Here is a 21896-nt window from a genome sequence, read left to right as displayed (position 1 = left end):
TCAAAATTTACTCGTTAATAAATTCCCTATATGATATGTCGAATCTTCAAGCTGAGATTGACAGTCTTTATTCGTGGTGCTCTAGATCTCATCTTTGCTTAAATATTAAAGATTAAAAATTCTTTCATGCCACTCATCGCGTTTTATTTATGAAAGCTCCTATAGTATTGCTAGCCATGTCCTGCTGACTGGTGACCAAATAAACAACCTGGGTGTTATTTTTGTTACGAAATTCGCATCCATTAGTTACATTAACTCTATCATTTCAAAATCATATGCGATGCTTGGTTTCATTCGGCGGAATAGCTTGGAACTCTCAAACCATACACATTAAAATGCTTTACACCTCTTTTGTAAATTTTGCGCAGAATCTTTCTCTCAAAAACTCCAAGCGTCGCATCATCGGATGTGGTCATCGTCCACGCTTCTGCGCCATACGTTAGGACGGGCATAATGAGAGCCTTGTAGAGTGTTAGTTTTGTTCGTCGAGAGAGGGCTTTACTACTCAATTGCCTACTTAGTCCGTTTGCTTACTTCTTTTAAATCTCAAACCTCTAGAAAGTAGAAGATCTGTTCTCTCCTTATATTTTGTATATGGCATTATAAAAGGAGATTTTGACTGTGCTGCCCTTCTGAAAAGAATAAACTTTAATGTTCGAAGAAGAGAACTTCGAAATTTCTACCCTTTTTATAGAAGTAATAACACAACAATAATCTTAATGATCTCAACCGAATCTCATCTCTTATCTTAGAGAAGAAGAAGTTGTTATTCATAGACTTTATATTAAAATAAATAAATACATTTTTGTGAATTTTTTACAAAGTTTGGAGCTTTGAGTTTCATGGTTATAGCTGACAATTCGTCATATTCAAGCAGAAACCCTTGACAAATTTTTAATATGTAAAAAATATGCTTAGAGCCTAGAGTTTCACTTAAAATGGGCTCATTAAATTGAGTATTCTTCAGGAGTTCAAGGAGTTGGAGATCGAAAAAATTTTTGGTTATTTATTTCTTAAGCCTTCGAAAAACGACTAAAAGTAAATAATAAACATCGCATTGCAAATAATGCAAGTTTAGGCCGAGTTTCTTCTTCCATGGGTCATTATTTTTTATTTCTTTGCCACGCCTTTGAATCACAGAAAACTTTTATAAGAGCATTTTCATAACAGTGAATCACTCATTGGTTTGTTCTTGCCAGTCGATCGGCGACCGACCTTGAAAAAATCGCCTAACACCTGCCGCATAAACGCGATAATTTGATCCCAATACAATTCAAGTGCTACGAACTACTAACTTATTTATATAAAATAGTACTGTTATCTAGTGATATTCCCACATACATTTCATTTATTTACTTTTTGTTTGCGTGACTATCCGTTTGAAGTGCCTGCGTAGAACGAATAGCTTAATAGCGAATAGCAGAAAATTGTGAAATAATTGTTCGAAACCCGCTGTAATGTGCGTGCTTGCTAGCTCCACCCAATTGTCTCTGCCATCCTATGAATTTATTAGCGCTGATGCACTGACAAACTGACTTTCATACATAGAAAGCTCTCCTTGCAATATTTATTACGCAGTCGATAATATTTCTGAAAAAAAAAAACTTTTTTTCCTTTAATGCCTGATGATAAAGCGAATTCTACCTTTACTGCAACGACTTAAAAATTATATTAGCAATTGAACTTTTTTAATTCAAGTGGCAGTAATGCTAAACCCTTTTTGATGAAGCAGATGTTGTAGTCAATGTAATCGCATTGGATTTGTTGCTGCTAATTAGATATGATTAAGCCTTTCTTGTTAGCTATTTGTTTGTATTAGCATTTATTAGTAATAAATGCATGTATGTAGAGCGGCCGCCGTAGCCGAATGGGGTGGTGCTTGACTACCATTCGGAAGTGTAAAAATGGTGGAATGAATAGCGGGCGCCTCTCGGCAGACAATGGCAAACCTTCGAGCTATGAAAAAGCTCCTCGTAAAAAACCATTTGCCGTTCGTTAAAACTGTAGATCCCCCCATTTGTGGAACAACATCAGGACGCACGTCACAAATAAGAGGATGAGCTCGACCAAACACCCAAAAAGGGTCTAAGTGCCAATTATATATATAAGTATATACTTAGTCCTGCCATAAGTTCTGCTACAAGTTAAGTCTGTTATAGATATGAAATTATAATCCTTTTTTAATGAAGTTAGTTTTATTTAATCAAGTTAATATCAACAAAACAACTTTTAAATTTTCATTCGAAATGTTCACCATTTGCTTTTACACCAACCTTCAAACGATTAGACCGTCCAGCTATTGAAGCACGCACGGTTTCCATGGACATTGACGTCGCTGCTCAAACCAAAGATTGTTTTGAGACTCTGTGAGGTCTTCGACAGGCCATTTTTCCAATTCTGACCGTAAACTGTATTCCAATGGATTCTGATCTGGACTTTCAGACGGCGAATCTTCTGCGGCTATGAACCCAGGAATATTGTTTTTTAGCCACTGTTGGGTCGTTTTTGCCTTATGGGCTGGAGCGGAATCTTGTCGGAAGATCCAACGGTCTCCATTAAAGAGACTACTGCTCAACTGCTTCTCACTACGCCCTCTAAAACATCCTCCTAGTACACTTTTGTCTCGGTCTAAACCCCTTTTTCGCAAAAATAAAGAGTTGTTACGCCTTTACAAGACACTACCACCAAATTACTACGGAGGCTGGATGGTGGCCTCGTTGAACCCTTGGACAACATTTTTGCGTCTTTAGAAATTTTAGCATAGATTTTGTGGTTTGCTTATTAAAAACTTCTTCAACAGTGAACATTTTTTCATCTGTGAAAAGATTACTTTCATGGCCGTTGACCGCGAAGAAGCTGCTTGCATCTGTCGGGTCTAATTTTTTTCAAGCCCGTTGTCAGAAGATGTCCAGTTGAGCGATGGTAGGCTTTCATGTGGAGATCATCTCTAATTAGTCTTGACATGGATATGGTCGATACATTCATTTCCCTGGCCATGATTTTCTACTTACTAAGGGGATTTCTGCGAATTCTTTCTCGAACGGCTCCTATGGCTGCACCCGTTCGAACCACGCTAGGGCAACCACTTCTTTTTCTGTCTATCAAACATTCTCGAAATATTAAGTTTTTTCAGCAATTCGTAAATCGAACTTGTAGTTCTACCACATTTTGTACTGCAACCACTGCAATGCGATTTTCTTTAGCTCCCCACTCCATTGTTAACAAACTAAATTTGCCATGAAACTGAGTATAATTTATGAGTAGACAATGCATACGAACAAAAGCAAAAAAAAAGCGAATTTTTTCTCGCCGTATGCATTGTAAAATTTGTCACAGAATTTTAAATATATATAAAAGCAAAACAAAAAAATATCAGGTACTCAATCAGTATACCCCCTTATTTGATACACATTTTCGATATCACCAGAATTTTTAGTATTATTCATAGTTTTGATAAAAAAATTACTTAAATGTTTAATCCTTAACAGGTAATATTCGTCGATTCGACGAACGCTGTTGTTCATTTCACATTTCTCCCCGGCATTCGCTTGTCAAATTAGTTCTCTTTTTTATTGTTAAAGACTATTTTTATTTTAAGTATTGTGACGACCTCCATACAAAGAGCCGAAAATAAGAGCACCTACGACGTTCGATGAAGATTACCTTTCTGACATGTAAAATACCGTTACACTTTAAGGGAAACATTAACTTTAAGAATCTCGCAAGCGAACTGAAAAAAATTTGGCTTTCTCTTGGCTTCCCAAATAAGCCAACCTGCTGTACTCTTTCATTTGATGGAATGCTACTAAAAGTAAAGTAAAAGCGCACTATTTTTACTATGCCCACTTCCTTTCTAATTAATACTTTCATTCCATATTCAGTTTTCGTATACAATTCACAATTTTTTTGTATTTACAATTATGCCTCATATCGCAAGTATTCAAAGAAAGCATTCATCGTATCATGTACAACACCTGGATCAAAAAGTTCCCGGAATATACGCAGAAAATTCAAACAAAAATTTTTTTCCTCAAAAGTGATATTATCGCCTTCAAAGTACCATCAACTGTAAGATACTTTTGCCAGTGTTTGATCCAACTCTCGCAACATTTGTGAAGCTCTACCTTCGGTTTAGCCATCTGGACCGTCTTTGGTTTTTCTATTACTTCCCTATTACTTCCTTTGTTGTTAAAGTGCCGATGGAACAGAAAAAAATTTAATCGAATTCGATGGCTGTTGAATGGTACTCGTTCGTTCTTGGTAAAAAATTCACAGAGAATAATGGCACTGTGCGAGGGTACTTTTTTATTATGTTGCAAAATTCACGAGTTGTTTTTCCACAAATCCTTTCTTTTTTGGCGAACTGCTTCACGTAAACGTCTCACAATGCCCATATAATAGTCCCTGTCAGCTATGAAAAAACCGAGTCATTCTGGCACGAAGAAGCGGATGTCTTTTCTAACTATATGAGCGGTTGACAAAAATTGCTGATGTGCAATACCGTTGCAACCCATAAAAACTGTGAGCATCGCTTTCCTTTTTGACTGAAAACGCCGTGGTTTTTTGTTTTTAGTTCTTGCTTCCTTCGGTGCTCTCCACTCACTCGCCAGATGTCTGGATTGCGTGCCGTACTTATAAATCCGCGTCTCGTCTTCAGTTTGGGGATCATTGGGTCGGATTCATCCTTGGAAATCATGCATTTGGCGATATCAATACGGTATCCTTTTGCACGAGATTCAGATCCTTTTCGACCGACTTTACAGCAACTCGGCGCAAAGCTGTAATTAACTACAATATCCTGAATGGATTCATAAGCAAAGGTTGAGTTCTACCAACTCTCCGATGAGTATTTGATCAACTTTGTGGGCATTGATCCACTTTTCTTGCACTTGATTGATGTTTTGATCAGTTTTCGTTGTCGACGGCTTGCCACTGCGTTCGTCATTCTCGATTGACTCACGCTCTCTTCTGAAGCATTCATGTCTCACTCGTAGCTGGCTGTTTTCTTTAGAGTACATATCATTACCGAAACAGTTTCCCATAGAATCCATTCCTTTAACTGTAAAAAATCGAAAATACATTCAGAGGTAGATTTACCCAAAACGTCGTAGCTTTTAAAGTTGCCAAGTAATGGCGATACCAGCTGGTGGTACCAAAGGAAGAGGAAGGCTTCCTCTCCGTTAGAAAAATCAGGTGGTGGCTTGGCTTCATTTGGTGTTCCCAACTTGCGCCGGTTAGCACGAAAAAGAAACGACTCTTAAGCGGTAATAGCACTAATCAAGAAGAAGAATGGCGAAACAATACGATTTTGGTAGGAATGTTAATCACAGGTGTGTCAAAATAACAAAAACAAAACTCAAATCAGCTGGCTTGAAATGAAATTGAAATTTGAACAAGGCGAGCCAGGAAGCACCGAAAGATTGGTAACTCCTAAAACACTCAGGCAAAAAGCTTACATTCAAGCTGTATTCAAGGCTTTGGAAAGTAAAAGGGCAGATTGTGAAGGAGGAAAAGAGAGCAGTAACAGAAAGAAAGAGATAGGATGGAATAAAGACAGCAAGAGGTAGAGCTAGCGCTGTGAAAAATTTCCAGATTTTTGCCAACTCTGAAAATATCCTCGTGTTTGAAGGAACGAATGTTACTCATTCTCATGACATCGGAACCCAAAATTCGCTCCAGCAAAGGCAGGACTCTCACAAATGAAATCCGCGGTACTATCCGCCTCCTCTAAATAAGACAAGCAAACCGGGTCCACAAGGTTTCCAATGGCGGTCATATGCTTGTCCCAAGTGCTGTGTGTAGTGCAGCGACCATCAACCAAACGCTTTTTCTTCCAAGTTGTAAAAGGAAGTTCAACAGTTTTCTGTTGGGGCTTGTCACAACGCACTTTGCAATTCTGCAGGATGTTTAGAAGGTAGATTTTTTACCTAAATATACGAGGATCGTTCAAGAAAATGTGACTTTTCAAATTTCAAAGTGATGGCACTTCAATATTTCGACCAGTTTTGACTATTTTTGTTGAAGTGTTGCGCATCAACCTTTTTATTTAGAAAGAATGCGCAATGGAAAAAATATAAAATATATAAAAAAATGTATAAAAAATTAACGTGATTTTTTAGAAACTTCAAACTTGAGCATAGAGCCTTCATACCTAACATTATAGCAACGTCAACTAGTAAGGAAAACATCGGCACCTAATACAGTTGGCGAACTATTGCATGAAATCAATTACACGATTTGGAAATTAGAAGATAAGAACGAGGCTAGAAACGTAAATAAAAAAAGTATTTGCTAGACTTGCCCATCGCTGTTTATGTAAATTGCATACATCAACGCTCATCCAATTCGTGATTCCTGTAGAACTGATTCCGATTATTGGCTCTGGTCCCTTGTGGGGTAACCGCGCTGATCCGCAGTTGGCCAATTCATCGGCAATTTAATTTCCTTAATCAGTTGACTTAGAATTCCACCTGGCGGTTGTTCCGGGAACTTTTTAACCAAGGTGGTACCTACCTTTTCCGGAACGAAGCACCTCAACCTGCAATTGTGCAGTGCCTCTGTTGACTTCAAATTGTATACCTGCTATCGAAAAATTCAATTACTTCAGCTATTCAATAATGCAACACCCACTAGGATGCAACAGAAATTTGTTAAAAAATTAATTGAACCACGTTATTTCAGCTGCTGCTCCCAATAGCACAGCGCCTCTTCACTCTTCGGACCTATAATTATTTTCAGCTTTTCCACAACATTTTTAATGACTTCTTATTTCCGCTGCTATGTACCCGAAACTCCATATCTTTTCATCCTCTTTTTGTTTTCAGTACAACAGCATCGACACGGGCTACATCAGCGTCTATGTTATGCATCCGTTTTGGAACTGGTGTGTGCAGGTAAGTCGAAAACGCAGGGCTTTCTAGTGAAGTGCAGCCTTTGACTGTAGCTATCTTTGTGTCAAGGTGCTTACGTACATACAAACAAATGTAGACACACATGCGCATACAGTCACATAAAAGTTTAATAAGCAGTGGTTTCTAGGTGTGTGTGTGTTTGCGCGCAAAGGATTCAGTGCTATTTAAATAGTCCATACTTTTAAGTTGTGTGCTTTTCCCACACTTGGGCAGCAGCACCACCTAAAAGTGGAATCTAACCATTGCCGCAATTCCCTAAGTGTAGTGTATATGTGTGTGTGTGTACATTGCGGGTCAGCTTAGCCCCTGCTGCAATCGTGCCGCATCTGTTGTAATTGTAAAATTTTGTACAAGTATTGCAGCAACAAAACACACGCGCGTGCAGTAACCCACACACTTAGTCACTCCAACTTATTCGAATGTATGTATGTATGCGTGTGTGTGTGCATGCAAATTGTCGAATATACTTACAAATGCGCTGGCAAAATGTTTTATTGCAGTTCCTACCGAAATGGCTCGCTCCGAATCTCATCACATTCACCGGCTTCCTGTTAACCGTGGTCAATTTCATTTTAATTGCATATTACGACTGGGATTTTCAGGGAGCGAACAACGCCGAACACACAGTACCGCATTGGGTTTGGTCGGTGGCGGCTATTAATATTTTACTTTACTACAATTTAGGTAAGTTTCGCGGTAGTGAGTTGGCAATTTCGTGGCTGCAGTGGCAACTGTGTCAATGTACTTGTCAATTCCAGCTGGTTTGCGAGTGCCATATATACATTTTTTTCTCTCTTAATTTTGATATTGTGAAAATTAGTGATTACTATTTTAGCCAATTTTCTACTGCAAGCAGATTAATATTATTTTATTTAATTTATTTAAATATCGCTGTGGTCGCAAGATATAAAGGCTTAGGTCACAAACAAAATGCTTTCGCGAGATATATTTTTCTTTATTAAAAGCACTTTAAAAACCAGAAAACAAAAAACATTTGTAAAAAAATGGTAAACTTTTCACCTAAATATGCGAGAATCGGTCAAAAAAAGGTGACTTTTCAAAATGAAAAAAAAAAATCATTTTAAGAAGGTAGATTTTTCACCTAAATCTTGCAAAAAAGGTGACTTCAAATTTCATAGGATAGGTGCAGCATGCGACAAAAAGGGTAGCAGCTAAACATTTTGACAAATTTTGACTATATTTGTTCAGTGTAGCGCATAATTCTTTTTTATTTGGAGAAAATGGGCAATACCGGAAAATACAGGAAGGAAATATAAAATAAAGAGTCCGCCATATAACTTTACGGAATTAGAAATGCTATAAAAAAGAAACTACTCAATATTTTCCAAACTGTTTTTTTTATTTTGAAGTACAATCCTTCCGGTTAATGATGGAACACAACTTCATTCATATGGCTGCCTCGGCTAGCCATGCACCATCCCATACGATTGGTCCAATTTTTCAACACATTTTCGATTGTATGCGGCTGTATTTCAGCTATGACATCGCGTATGTTGGTCTTCAGTGCATCAATTGTTGCTGGTTTGTTGGCATAACACTGGTCTTTGACGGCACCCCAAAGATAATAATCCAACGGCGTCACGCGTTGGTTTGTCAATAAGCAACCCAGTTTCTCTTACTTTTTTCGCAAAGTAACGCACATACACTTCATTCGGTGCTTTTCTTCTTCCCATTGCCGTACGTAATTTTCGTACACATTCTGCAACATTACCATGATTTTCAAAGTAATGTCGCAATATTTCCCAGCATTCTTTGAGCGTATACACAACCATATTCGTTCAGCGGAAGAATAAAACTAATTTTCTGTCAAATTAGATGACAGCTAAGTTTACCATTCTTCAAATAATACCTAGTTCAAATCCGTAACGATAGATGGCGGGCCCTGTATATAAAAAATATATCAAAAATATTTAAAAAAATATACATACATATAAAAAATATAAAAATATTTATGAAAAATATATTAACAAAATATTTAAAAAAATATATCAAATAAACATATAAAAAAATAAAAATACATATAAAAAATATATAAAACGTTCAGCATTTTGTCAGCAATACAATTCAAGGATGAAAAATATGCTGATCCTAGGCACATTTGACGTGTCCTATAAAGAGCAGAACAGTGGCAAAGTAGAAGGGTGTTCCAAAGCACCCCTAGCATTCGCTTCGTTGCATGTGTTACGTACATCTCTCTAGACGAACCTCATTTTGGTTGCATTCGGTGACACAGTGTCCCTCAACTACAAGAAAAACAGCGGCATCTGATGCAGTTGACGAGCTTTTGCATGAAATCAGGCACACGATTTGGAACCATAAGAACGATGCTAAAAACGACTAAGGCCAAAGGCAGACAACAGAAGGCTTCAAATTAATTTTCTCGCTAAAGTCGGAAGAAGTAAGAAGAGAATGTGGTGTAGCGTTTCTTTTATCATAACCACCTCAAAGAGCGTTAATTGAATGAAAAGCAAATGGTGACAGAGAAATCATTATCCGCTTACAATCAAATGTAAGGAAAATCAGCATAATACAGTGCTGTGCCCCACATAAGTCTCAGATACCCAAGCAAAAATGGCATGCAAAAACTTTATCGAGCAACTCTAATTAAAATCCATGGAACTGTGATGAAAAGTTTGTGGAATATATCTAATTGTTGAAAGAATTTTGGGATTTAAGTGGTTTTTGTTAAAAAATGAATAGTGTTTTTATGTGAAAAAAATAATGAAAATTAAAAGAAGAATAGGTAAAACTGGATAAAATTTTGAGGTGATTTCATTTCACCGCATGCTGTGCGTTCGATTTGTGAATTAATTTTTTTTTTGTTTTACTGGTAAATAATTTCTATTGATATAGTGGCAGAAAATTTTGCGTTTTTAGTTTGTTCTTCAGCAATTTCTTGATATCGAAATAAATGAATCCAATAATATTAATTTTATTTTTGTGATTAAATGTTGTTTTTATAAAATTTAATACTTTAATGTACGTCTTACTTACGACCCCTTACATAACCATAAATATACAACCATTTATTTTTCAAAAAAAGTTTCCACTTTTCTACTCGAATATGTACTTTATGTAATCCACGCAAATTCAGCGCAATGAAATAATTAAAAACAAAACAAAAACCCATATAAATTCCTCAACCACTGCAGTACAGCATAACCGCATTACCGCAGTAATGATTTCAGGTACATTTGCTAGTGAAAAGGTAAAGTTGCGCTCAAATATCATCACTAGAAGCCAACCTGTTTGTATATTACTTGTTTAAATATGCCCGGTAATTTGGCAATGGCGAAAACTTTTAAATTGAGTACGCGCGCATACAGACATGTACGAGTAGACGAAATTTTTATTGCATATTTTTGAGCGCCAACCACTTTGCATAGCTTTATTATTCGTTTATAACCCTCCCCTTTTTCTCTTTTGCTTCCGCTTCCTTTTCTCACACAGATGGCATGGATGGCAAGCAAGCACGGCGTACTGGCACCAGCGGCCCGCTCGGCGAGCTCTTCGACCACGGCCTGGACTCCTATTCAGCTGTGCTGATACCCATTTATATGTTTTCACTATTTGGCACTAAAGATTTGCCGCCGATTCAAATGTTTTTCGTTATATGGAATGTTTTTCTTAATTTTTATTTGACACATGTCGAAAAGTACAACACTGGAGTTATGTTCTTGCCGTGGGGCTACGATTGCACGATGTGGGTAAGTTATCATGAAAATACATAAACAAAAAGACTCATACACGTAAAATATGTGGTTGTATGTGGTGCACCCATGCAGTTGTGATTGCTTTGGGCGATGGAAATGTGAAAGGAGGGAAATTATTTTTTAAGTCCCCCAAATGCGATTGGAATGTGTTTCGCGTTCAGAGTTAGTGGCTACGCTGAAATGGGGTGTAAACGAAATGGCTATAGGTGAATCACTTTAAAATAGTAAAGAGTAGTTTTGATATTTTTATGTTTTTGAAAGTACTTTTGAATTCTGTATCTTACCGCTGCTTCTCATACACCAGCTGTATACCTACATATGAAACCGGAATATTCACTTAAGAGGTTAGGGGTAGTTATAGTTCCGAACAAATGATGATTTTCAATAATTTTTTTGCTTGTCAATTGTTTTTTGCTTTAGCATAATTTCAAAAAAAAAATTAATAATTGTAAAAGTTATCGCTGTTTGTGTGGAGCCCGTTTCTCCAGAAGTTCCTTGCGGTGATCATCACACGACCTTGTAGATTCATCTAAAATCAGTCGGACAAGAGAAATTATTAGGTGCGCAACTAAGTTCCAGCTTTTTGTCAATAAATGCCGCCAGCAGTTTGTGCTAGTCGATTCTAACATAACCTAAACGTCATAAACCAAGCTTAGACATATGGTAAACAAACTGCTTCGACACATTAGTGATTTTGTTTTGGTATCATATACTTTTTGTGAAAATGTCTGATTTTGTGCCGAATAATCGTCATTTGCGGGAAGTGTTGATTTTCCTCTTTCGTTCAAAAAAAACGGCGGCTAAAGCGCATCGAGAGCTACAAAAAGTTTATGGGGATGCTGATTTAAGTGAAACAACGTGCCGAGATTAGTTCCGTCGCTTCAAAGACGCTGATTTTAACGTTGATGACCGTCTGCGTGAATGAGGATCCGTGTGAAACGCAAGAAACCCGCCAAAAGAGAGAAGGGTTTTCTTCATCGCATCGTAACGGGTGATGAAAAATGGATCCATTACAGCAATCCAAAGAAAAGAAAGTCATGGGGACTGCCCGGTCATACTTCTATGTTGTCGCCTCGCCCGAATATTCACGCTGCGAAGGTTATGCTATGTATTTGGTGGGACCAAGTTGGTATTTTTTATTATGAACTTTTAAAACCAAGTGAAACCATCACTGGAGATCGGTATCGACTTGAGTTGATGCTATTGAACCGAGGACTGCGCGAGAAGTGCCCGCAATACGTGGAGAGGCATGAAAAGGTGATTCTATTGCATGGCAACGCTCTGCCTCACGTTGCCAAACCCGTTAAAACCTACCTGGAAACACTGGGAAATCCTACCTCACCCGCCATATTCTCTAGATATTGCGCCGTCCGATTATCACCTGTTCCGATCGATGGCACATGGTCTAGCCAACCAGCAGTTCCATTCATATGAAGACATAAAAAAATGGCTTGATCCGTGGATAGCTTCATAAGATGAACAGTTTTACCGCGACGGTATACGAGATCTAGCAGAAAGATGGGAAAAAGTAGTAGCCAGCAATGCGCAATACTCCCAATGACTCACTTGTAACCATTTTTTACTTACATAAAACTGATTGAAATTGGACGAAGCAAGCGGTGTCTGTTTAAAAAAAATTATTTCATTATCCCTTTGGGAATAGTATGAAAGTGTGCCAGCCGAGTGAAATAGCTAAAAAATGGTAGAACTCAGCTGAACAGCAGTTATTTTTAAGGGCATTTTCTCTCTTGCCAACAAGTGCTACTTTGGACTAAGTAAGCAATTGAGTAGTAAAGTCCTCTCTCGACGAACAAAACTAACACTCTACAAGGCTCTCATTATGCCCGTCCTAACGTATGGCGTAGAAGCGTGGATGATGACAACATCCGATGAAGCCTCTTGGAGTCTTTGAGAGAAAGATTCTGCGCAAGACTTTTGCACCTTTGCACGTTGGCAACGGCGAATATCGCAGGCGATGGAACGATGAGCTGTATGAGCTTTACGACGATATAGACATAGCGCAGCGAATAAAGATCCAGCGGCTACGAAAAAAAATTTATAGTTTTATGTATACACTTCAGTAACACAGTGCAACAATGTGAAAAAATTAGGTTTTTTAGTCTTATATTATAGTAATTTTCTGTTATTATTATTTTTTTTTCACTTTTAGGTAGGGCGTCTAAATAGAATTATTGTGAAAAAAAGAAGACACCGCACTTTATCAAATATTTGTATCAGTAATTTTCGTATATTTTTTTCATTTTGTGCCACCACAAAACTTACAGTTTTGATTTATATGAAATTCGGGTGCATTAGGGCAAAAACCGTATCTGAAATCAGCCAAACCTATGTCTAATATTAATAAATTTTTGGTTAGTTAGTTTTAGTTTTATCAGTAAAACAGATAAAATTTTGCTTTTTACTGTGGATACAAATCATTTTGTTGCACTGTGTAATTTTTCCTAATATTTTTTATTTATTGCAGAAGCAGGAAGATATAATTAAATAATTTTATTGTTATTATTTCAAAGAAAATTCACTGACCGATTTCTCGCCTCTCTTTCCACAGGGCGTAAGCTTGATGTTATTCTTCACTACCCTCGTCGGTCCCAATATTTGGCATGCACGCCCCTTTTTAGGCATCAGTATGGCACATATATTTGCCATTGTCTTACTTACTTCTAGCATGATAAGCAGCCATCCAATTATCATCAAAAATATTTACTTGTAAGTATTTAATAAATTTCAAAGTTTTGCTATATGAAATAAAATTCCATTTACTAATATTTTCATTTATAACAAAAATAAAGTGAAAAAAAACACAAAAATCGTTGCACTCTCATTCACTACATAAACAACACAACCTAATAGTCTATCTGTGCACACACATACAAGTATTAAAACTCTTATGCCTCCTCTTTGCAGATCATACAAAAATAAAACCGGCAAAATGCGTCCATTCACGGAGGCGGTGCGACCGCTCTTCCCCTTCTTGTGGCTTTTCGCAATCACCACATTTTGGTGCTTTTTCTCGCGTAATAGCATCGTTGATCTGTCGCCGCGCATACTATTCGTGCTCTTCGGAACGTTATTTTCCAATATTGCGGTGAGTGGATATCTTTTATGTGTTTGGTTGTGAATGTGCGTATGAATGCATATCTCTTAAGCGTTCGCTATATTTGATGGAGGCTTAAACTTTTTGTGTGATTGTAGTGTCTGGATGTGATAAAACAGAGTGAGTGATACGGCTAAGAAAACAACAAAAAAAAAAAAAATGAAATTGCAAAAAATATAAGCATTGAAATGCATTGCGAGAAGTAATCAAACAAGTAATTTATTTCTTTATATAGTCAAACGGAAGAAGGTTAGTCATAAATTTTATAACCTCCAAGGAGAAATTCAAAACTCATTCTTTATGATCAATAATCTACCCACGCTTTTCGGATCTTTAAGTAAGCCCTGTTCTATGCTCACAATTAGTTTAAGTACAGCGCGCGACAAAGTATAGCACATCAACATTCGAACCAGTTTTGACTATTTTTCTGTTTTGCAAGAAAATTTATTTTTTTTGGTACATAAACACAGTTCGTTGTCTGACGAAAATCACATAAATCCAATTTTCAAATTTTATAAAAAATTAGAAAAATTCCACAAACTTTTTATCCGAATTCTACGGTTTTGTATTCGATTTTTCGAAAAAATTATGGTACGCAGTTCAGCCAGTTTGATCGCATAATACTGGCATATAACTTATTCTTATTTCCCAGGTGTACAGGTATATCTATGACATCATAATTTGCTGATAAAGTATTTTGAGCGCGACTTAGGCACTTCCGCTGTTTTAGACTTTAAGGGGACAACCTAGTTTAAGAGTATTAAAAAGCGTTTCTTCACATTTTTTTAATTTTTTTAGGAGAAATTTATTGAGCTCTCCAAGTTGGTTAAAGTTTTAACTGTTGCAGGTTTTTTCTCCTGTATGAGCTAAAAAATATGGAAAAAATCCAAAAATTTAAACTTCTTGGAGGTTTGAAAAAAGAAATGTATTATTTCGAAAAAAATGCATGTCGACTTGGTATTAAAAGCGTAGTTTTTTTTATTATATTTTTTTAAATATGTTTCTTAATATTTTTTTCAAACATTTATTTTTTTCAAACATTTAATTTTATTCAAACATTTAATTAATAGTTGTTTTTATATTTTTTTAAATGTGATTTTTTTTGTTTTTATACATAATTTTTTTTTTCCAAAAATTTACCATTAAACATTTTTTGTAGTTTTATTTCGTAATGCTTTTTCAAACACTAAGTTTTGTTTTAAAATTTCTTCAAACATTTAATTTCTTTTTAAATAATTTTCAGAGAATTTTTTTTTTGAAAAGTAAACATTCATTTTTTTTAAATTTTTTTTTCAAACATTTATGTTTTTTTTTTTAAAAAATTAAGCATTAAAATGTTTTTCCTGTTATTCTTTTTAACTATTTTATTTTAAATATTTTATTGAAACATTTAAAATTTGTTTCTTTTCGAAAATTAAACATTGGAATTTTTTTTTAAATACGTTTTATTATTTTTTAAATATGTATGGTTTTTTATTATTTTTTTTAAATATGTATTTTTATTATTTTTTTAAATATGTTTTTTATTATTTTTTTCAAAAATTTAATTTTTTCAACTATTTCAATCATTTAATTGTTTTTAAATATTTTTTCAAATATTTTAATATTTTTTAATATTTTTTTCAAACATTTAAAATTTTTTTGAAATTGAACATTAAACATTTTTTTAGTACTTATTTTAATATTTTTTCAAACATTAAATTTTTTTAAATATTTTTTCAAAAAGTTTTTTTGTTTTGAAAAATTAAACTTTAAAAAGTTTTTTTTTAATTTTAATATTATTTTCAAATAATAAACATTTTTTTTCGAAAATTAAACATTACACATAAAACATTAAAAAAAAAACATTAAAATATTAAAAAATAATATATTATATGAAAACATGTATTATTTTTAAATATAAAAACATGCATTATTTTTAATATTATATTATATAAAATATAAATACAAAAAAATATGTACTGTTTTTAATATTTTTTTCAAACATTTAATCTTTGTTTTAATATTTTGTTAAACATTTAAATTTTCTATTTAATATTTGTCAAACATTTAAAAACTATTTTATTTTAACATTTTCTGCAAACATTTAAATTTTATTTTTAATGTATGTATTTTTTAAATTTTTTTTTCAAACATTAACATATCTTTAATTTTCAAACATTATAAAATTTTTGTTTTCAAAAATTAAACTTTTTTTTTTTAATTAAATTTTTTAAATTAAACTTTTGTTTTATATTTTTTTTTTTGTATTTTCACAATTACCAATTTTTTTTAATATTTTATTTTTAATACATATGCCATACATTTAAAAAAGAATTTTGTTAATACTTTTTTTCAAACATTTATCTTCCCTTTTTAATATTTTTTCATTCATTTAAATCTTTTTTTAATATTTTCTTCGAATATTTAACTTATCTTTTTAAAATTTGTTTCAAACATTTAAAATATATATATATATATATATATGTTTTATGTATATATGTTTTTTTTTTTATTTTTTGTTCACACATTTACACGAAAATTAAAAAAAAAAGTTTTAATAGTAGCAGATAATTTACTCTGGAGAACAAACTACAACATGATTCATTCCAAAAGGTTCATTCGTTTTTTTCTGAAATACGCCCGCTAATTTAAAGAAAGTATGCAAATTAATAGTTGAGTATTGGACTCTGTAACTTTGTATGTAATTCTCAAATGGATTACGAATCGATTAAAGAGAAAAATATCGATTTTTCTACCTCCTAAAGCAGGCCTCCTTCAGGTATTTACTGACAATGAATATGGCTGCAAAAAAGTCGGAATATTTGCTTAGATAAGGAAAGCTAAGCAATCGGGTAGGTTCTGTTATTCATTTCTGAGTGAATTTCAAAACAGTTGCCAGAAAATTTCTATGAAATTCATGCACAAATGAATTACAGAATCTGCTCGCAAATAAAATTCTTCTAAATACCTACAAGAGTACCAGTCTAATGAACTCTAATTTTGATACCCCACATCCCTTACAAAATTATCAGCCAATAGCATCCTTTTTCTTAACGTGTACTCTCCAGTTCGTCACTAAAAAATAACGACGCTCACATTTTTAAGCTGACAATGCCGTTTTCAGCTCACTCAAGTGCCACTTTCACGTTTAATGACTTCACTGCCGTGTTGATGAGTGAGTCGTTGGTGGCGCGTCGCATACTCCAATGGGTATTTATTTTCAAATATCAGTTATTTAGTAATAGTCTAGTATTTTCACTCGCTATGTTCGTTTACTATTGTATTAATTTTTATTATCTGCCATCTAATATTCTCCAATATTCTCTGCTACGCATACAGAGTCGTTTGATAGTGGCGCAAATGTCCGACACACGCTGCGATGGCTTCAATATACTCATGTGGCCGCTGTTGGCTACAGTTGGTGTCTGCTGTTTTCCTTGGTACGAGCAATTGCTGGGCACCGACATAAGCGCCGATATGGAATGTTGGATTGTGCAGGCGTTGACGATATTCGTAACTATAGCGCATCTGCATTATGGACAAGGAGTGGTAAGTGTGTTATGTATAAGTAGATTGGTTGTTATGTAAAAAATGTGAGCCAAATAAAGCGCAAAATTCGTAGTTAAGTATTTGCAGATAGGAGTTTTATAAAATAAGCTGCATTTTTTAGGCCCTCATATCTGATTTTCAGTGTTTATGCACTTAAAGGAAAATTTTGTGAATTTTCATACCTTATAACCATAAATAATAATAATAAGAAGATTGCTTTGCATAAATTCATATCAATATTAAATTCCTTAAAAAAAAATTCTCTACTTTTTAACACTGTTTGTTTTGCTTTCTTTGTCCACTCTACAGGTTTGCGAGATGTGCGATCACTTTCACATTCGTTGCTTCAAAGTAAGAGATACTTCTTATATGGCGAAAAAGCTCACAAATTCCTCGCCCCAGAATTCATCTGCGCTGACCAACTCTCATACATCTACACAATTAACAGAGTCATTACTGAGTAAACGTCTAAGTAATAACAAAAATGGGCCAGCCCAAAATAAATTGGCATAACTTAGTTTAACAATAACAAAAACAATTTATTAATTGGTGTAAATTAATTTAGTATGCATTGAAATTACATAATGCTCGCTTGCTGGAAGAGCCACATAACTGGAAAAATACAAAATTCGAAACAATCTTAAATTCGAAAAAATTCGCTGCCCCATCCTCTGCTACGTCAGCCAATCAGTTGATTCCTTCAGAATCGCTGAGAGCCAATTAACGGTTTGCTGTTGAGCGCGCCTTCGCATTATGTATCATATAACAACACCTTTGCATTCTGTACGACAGCAGCAGCAACAAATCTTTTGTTATCTAGTGAGTTACTGTTAATAGATAGCGCCTTCAATTGTCTACACCTCATAAAAGAAGAGTTGGTAGTAATTTTTATGACATTCTTCCAGCAAACGAGCGTTAAGTTGTTTTGCAGTAGCCGTATAAAATTATGCCCAAAAGTATGCTACATATTACAAATGCATGTAGCAGTTGCTTATTAGGACATGGGTAGATATTTTTTTTACTAATCACTAACAGGGATATATTTTTGGAATAACCTTAGAATGCATTCCCGCAAGGGAAAGATGCTCACAAAAATGAGAACCAAAAAATAAATAAATTTGCTGAGATTACAAAATACATCACGAAATACGTCACTTTTCGATTTCGGCGATAGTAGAGCATCCTGCAATATTAAGGATGCCAGGCCAAAAAAAAAATTGAATTTCCTGATATTATAAAAAAAATACACCACTTTTCGGGTTAGGCGAAAATGCTAATATAAATTTCAAATTGTTACAAAAAATACTTGAAACTGCGTGCCCTATTCAAAATGGCATATATTTTTAGATAATATTCATATTATTGATTTCAATTACTTCCGTACAACGAATGCAGGATAAGGTATTTGTTTTGTATATATTTCGGCTAAGTTAAGGATGTGGAATTTTGTGAAAAAGGTTATTATAAATTTTAGTATAAAATAAAACAAAAATAAAATAAGGTTTCATAGTTTTGAAAATAATTCCATAAATAAATCTTCGCTTTAACTGCACTAGTCTGGAAGTACAGCGATAGTGTTAATATTAACGCCGCATTATAACACTAGGAATATTTACACAATAAGTAGGGACTATACGGCCTATTCTGCACGTTAAGGGGTATTTTCTTATCAGCAAATTTAATTTTCGCATGATTTCGTCATTTCTAGTAGTCGTTATTCAGGCGCCCTGGCATGTCTACCATACGATACCTATGATACGTCCATGGTGAAAAGATTTTTAGAGGTCTACTTCCTGGTAGACCGTTATTCGGCTCTGAGCGAATTTGACAGATATACCGACGTCATTCGATTTATATTTCACTAAGCTAAAGCTAAATTTTGTGAAACCCAAAACGAATGGCGTAGAATCCAAAGTTTCCCTCAAAATATTTGTTTCACCATACCTAACGAGCAAATCTGGTATCTCTCATCTTTGTGATACGTCTACCACACGATACCTATGATAAGTCTACCTCGATACTAAATGGGTTTCCAATAAGAGGTGTTATTAGCGTAAAAGATCAATGGTTTCGTTGATTGTGTGGCACGTAGCGCCATCTTGTTGAAAATAAACTTTGTCCAGATCAATACCACCCAATTCCGGCCATAAAAAATCGTTAATCATATCTCGATAGCGCAATCCATTCACCGTAACTGTTGCTCCAATTTCATTTTCGAAAAAGTAAGGTCCAATGACTCCGCCGGACTACAAACCGCACCAAACAGTCTCACGTTGAGAATAGAGAGGCTTTTCAACAATAATTCTTGGATTTTCTAAGCCCCAGATCCGACAATTTTGCTTGTTGACGTAGCCACCGAGGTGGAAATGGGCCTCATCAGTCAAGATGATTTTTCGATGGAATTCCGGATCATTTTCATGCATTTCAACGACCCAGTCAGCAAAGACCCGACGTTGTTGATGCTCGGCTGGCTTGAGTTCCTGTGTTAACTGAACTTTATAAGTCTTAAGACCCAAATCTTTATACAAAATACGGTGTAATGACCTATTTCGAGCGACGAAGAGTGGACAAACTAGGTTTTTTCAACACTTTCGGCTACAACAGCAATATTTTCGGCTGTTCTTGAGCGACGTGCACGGGATTTATTCTTCACATCACTAACTTGTCACAACAGCTCCAATTTTTTCACCAATTTCTGTATTGCGGTCCGACAAGGTGCTTCACCATGACCCAAAAATGTTCGAGTTTTACAAACCGTCTCTGCCAAATTATCACCATTTTTATAGTGAATTTTAATAATTTGAGTGCGTTGTTTAAGCGTGTATCGTTCCAATTTTATTAATGGCGTAGTTTCTACTTGTCAAATATCAAAAATGACAGCTTCAAAAGTGACATCTACCGAAATAGCGGACTATTCAAAATAACACCTGTTATTGGAAAACCCTTTATAGGCTATGGGCAAGGTTGATAGATAGCAGGTTTCGCCAATGACTATGGTAAAAAACAAAATTGTGAGGGAAACTTCGGCTGACACGTCACTTGGGGATTCGGCAGTCGAAATTTGCACAATCAGTTCACACAAATTCACACACTCGTCGAATTAGTCGTTGTTCAAACAGCAGCGAAGTGTCAGTGGGTAATTTTTATTACATATTACCAACACATCCTCAGTTTTTTCGTAAACAAATCGCTGTCATAACCCCGGCAAATCAGCTGATTTCTTCAAATTCGATGAGAACGGATTAACGGTCTGATCTTGGCTACATCTTCTGAATTCTTTTCACCATTGGTTGCACTTTCTAATGTTACATACAAACGAGTATATTTCAAATGCGCCTACCAAAAGAGCTTTAACGTCTTCAGTCGCTTTCAAAGCCTTAGATTTTTCAATCAGCAAACGCGATTTTTTAAATTCGCGTTTTTAACTTCGATAACATTTTTTTTAACTTTTAAAAAATTTTTTCTTTTATTTTTTTAAATTTTTTTTGGACAAAATATGGTTTTAAAAAAAAGTTTTTTTTTGGAAAATTTGAGCAAGCGTACATTTTTCTGTAAAGCTTGAATAATGAGTTAATTAAAAATTTTGGAAAAAAAAATTATGATTTTGATATTTATTCAATAATGAAAGTTATGGTAAAGTTAAAAACCGAAGGTTTTTAACATTTAAACCAATTCTTTTATACTTTTCTTCGGTAAAATATAGTTTTTTTGTAATTGGGCAGGTCTACATTTTTCTGAAAATTGGTTTAGTGGTATAATAAAAAGTAAACTAAAAAAATTTTTAGAAAACTTTGTAATATTCATATTTATTCATTTATGAAAATTTTGGTTTAGAGTATGTAAAGTAAAACCGCTACGGTGCTTATTAACGTTAAAAAATCTTTTTGTTTTAATTTTTAAGTTAAATTTTTAATTTTTTTTTTATTTTTTTTTTAGAGTTTTAAATTTCTTGAATAGCCTGTAAAAATATTTTATGTAGAAATACAGTAAATTACAACCAATAAACAAATTCAACCAACATGCACAATTAATGTAGCAGGGTCTGAGAGGGATATCTGTAAACTCAACAGTAACAGTGGCGTAACAGAATACGAAACAAGTGTAAGGCTTAACAGGGTCAGAGAATTTTAATGAGACTATGTTCATCAGCATTGAAGCATTGCTCATTAACATTGAAGCATTGCTCATCAACAGTGTTCCTTAACATGCTCCGTCGGGGCCTTCATTTGATAGTAATAAAATTTAAATTATCGGCGCAGAATAGAACCGAAAATAGAATAGAAAACAATAACAACAATGAATAATAACTTTAATTTACTTTTTACTGAATAAGTAATATATGTATATAAAATACCTACGTATTAGGGAAATGGTATTGATTTAATTATTTTGTACACACATCAGCAAACAGTTTTTTCGCTAAATTGTAATAATTAAAAATATTAAAAAAAAAACGAAAAAAAAGTTAATGGATTAACTAATACATCAAAAGTAGTCTATGTTGACAAAGAATTGTGATTTGGAATAATTAATTATTTTGCTTAGCTACTTTTTATGTGCATATATACATACATACAAACATACTAATAACGTGGCGTTCACACG

At 34.4% G+C, this 21896-nt stretch overlaps 1 protein-coding gene across 5 annotated transcripts in view; it reads left to right on the top strand.

Moving 5' to 3' along the window:
* LOC129249155 (ethanolaminephosphotransferase 1) overlaps positions 1–21896 on the top strand; it is a 52651-nt gene that overhangs the window by 18378 nt on the left and 12377 nt on the right. For 4 of the 5 annotated variants that reach the window (XM_054888818.1, XM_054888817.1, XM_054888819.1 and 1 more), the window contains exons 3-9: positions 6825–6893; positions 7412–7595; positions 10383–10639; positions 13215–13372; positions 13571–13751; positions 17082–17291; positions 17601–18631. In XM_054888818.1, coding sequence (XP_054744793.1) covers positions 6825–6893; positions 7412–7595; positions 10383–10639; positions 13215–13372; positions 13571–13751; positions 17082–17291; positions 17601–17804 — 1263 coding nt within the window. In that variant the 3' untranslated portion in view covers positions 17805–18631. Of the gene's footprint in view, positions 1–6824; positions 6894–7411; positions 7596–10382; positions 10640–13214; positions 13373–13570; positions 13752–17081; positions 17292–17600; positions 18632–21896 lie in introns of those variants that run through there. The other variant, XM_054888821.1, reaches the window with a different exon arrangement.

The sequence above is a fragment of the Anastrepha obliqua genome, chromosome 5 (assembly GCF_027943255.1).
Source record: "Anastrepha obliqua isolate idAnaObli1 chromosome 5, idAnaObli1_1.0, whole genome shotgun sequence".
Classification (NCBI taxonomy): Eukaryota; Metazoa; Arthropoda; class Insecta; order Diptera; family Tephritidae; genus Anastrepha; species Anastrepha obliqua.
Note: the sequence above shows the minus strand (reverse complement) of the source record. Positions and strands in the feature narration are given on the sequence as shown.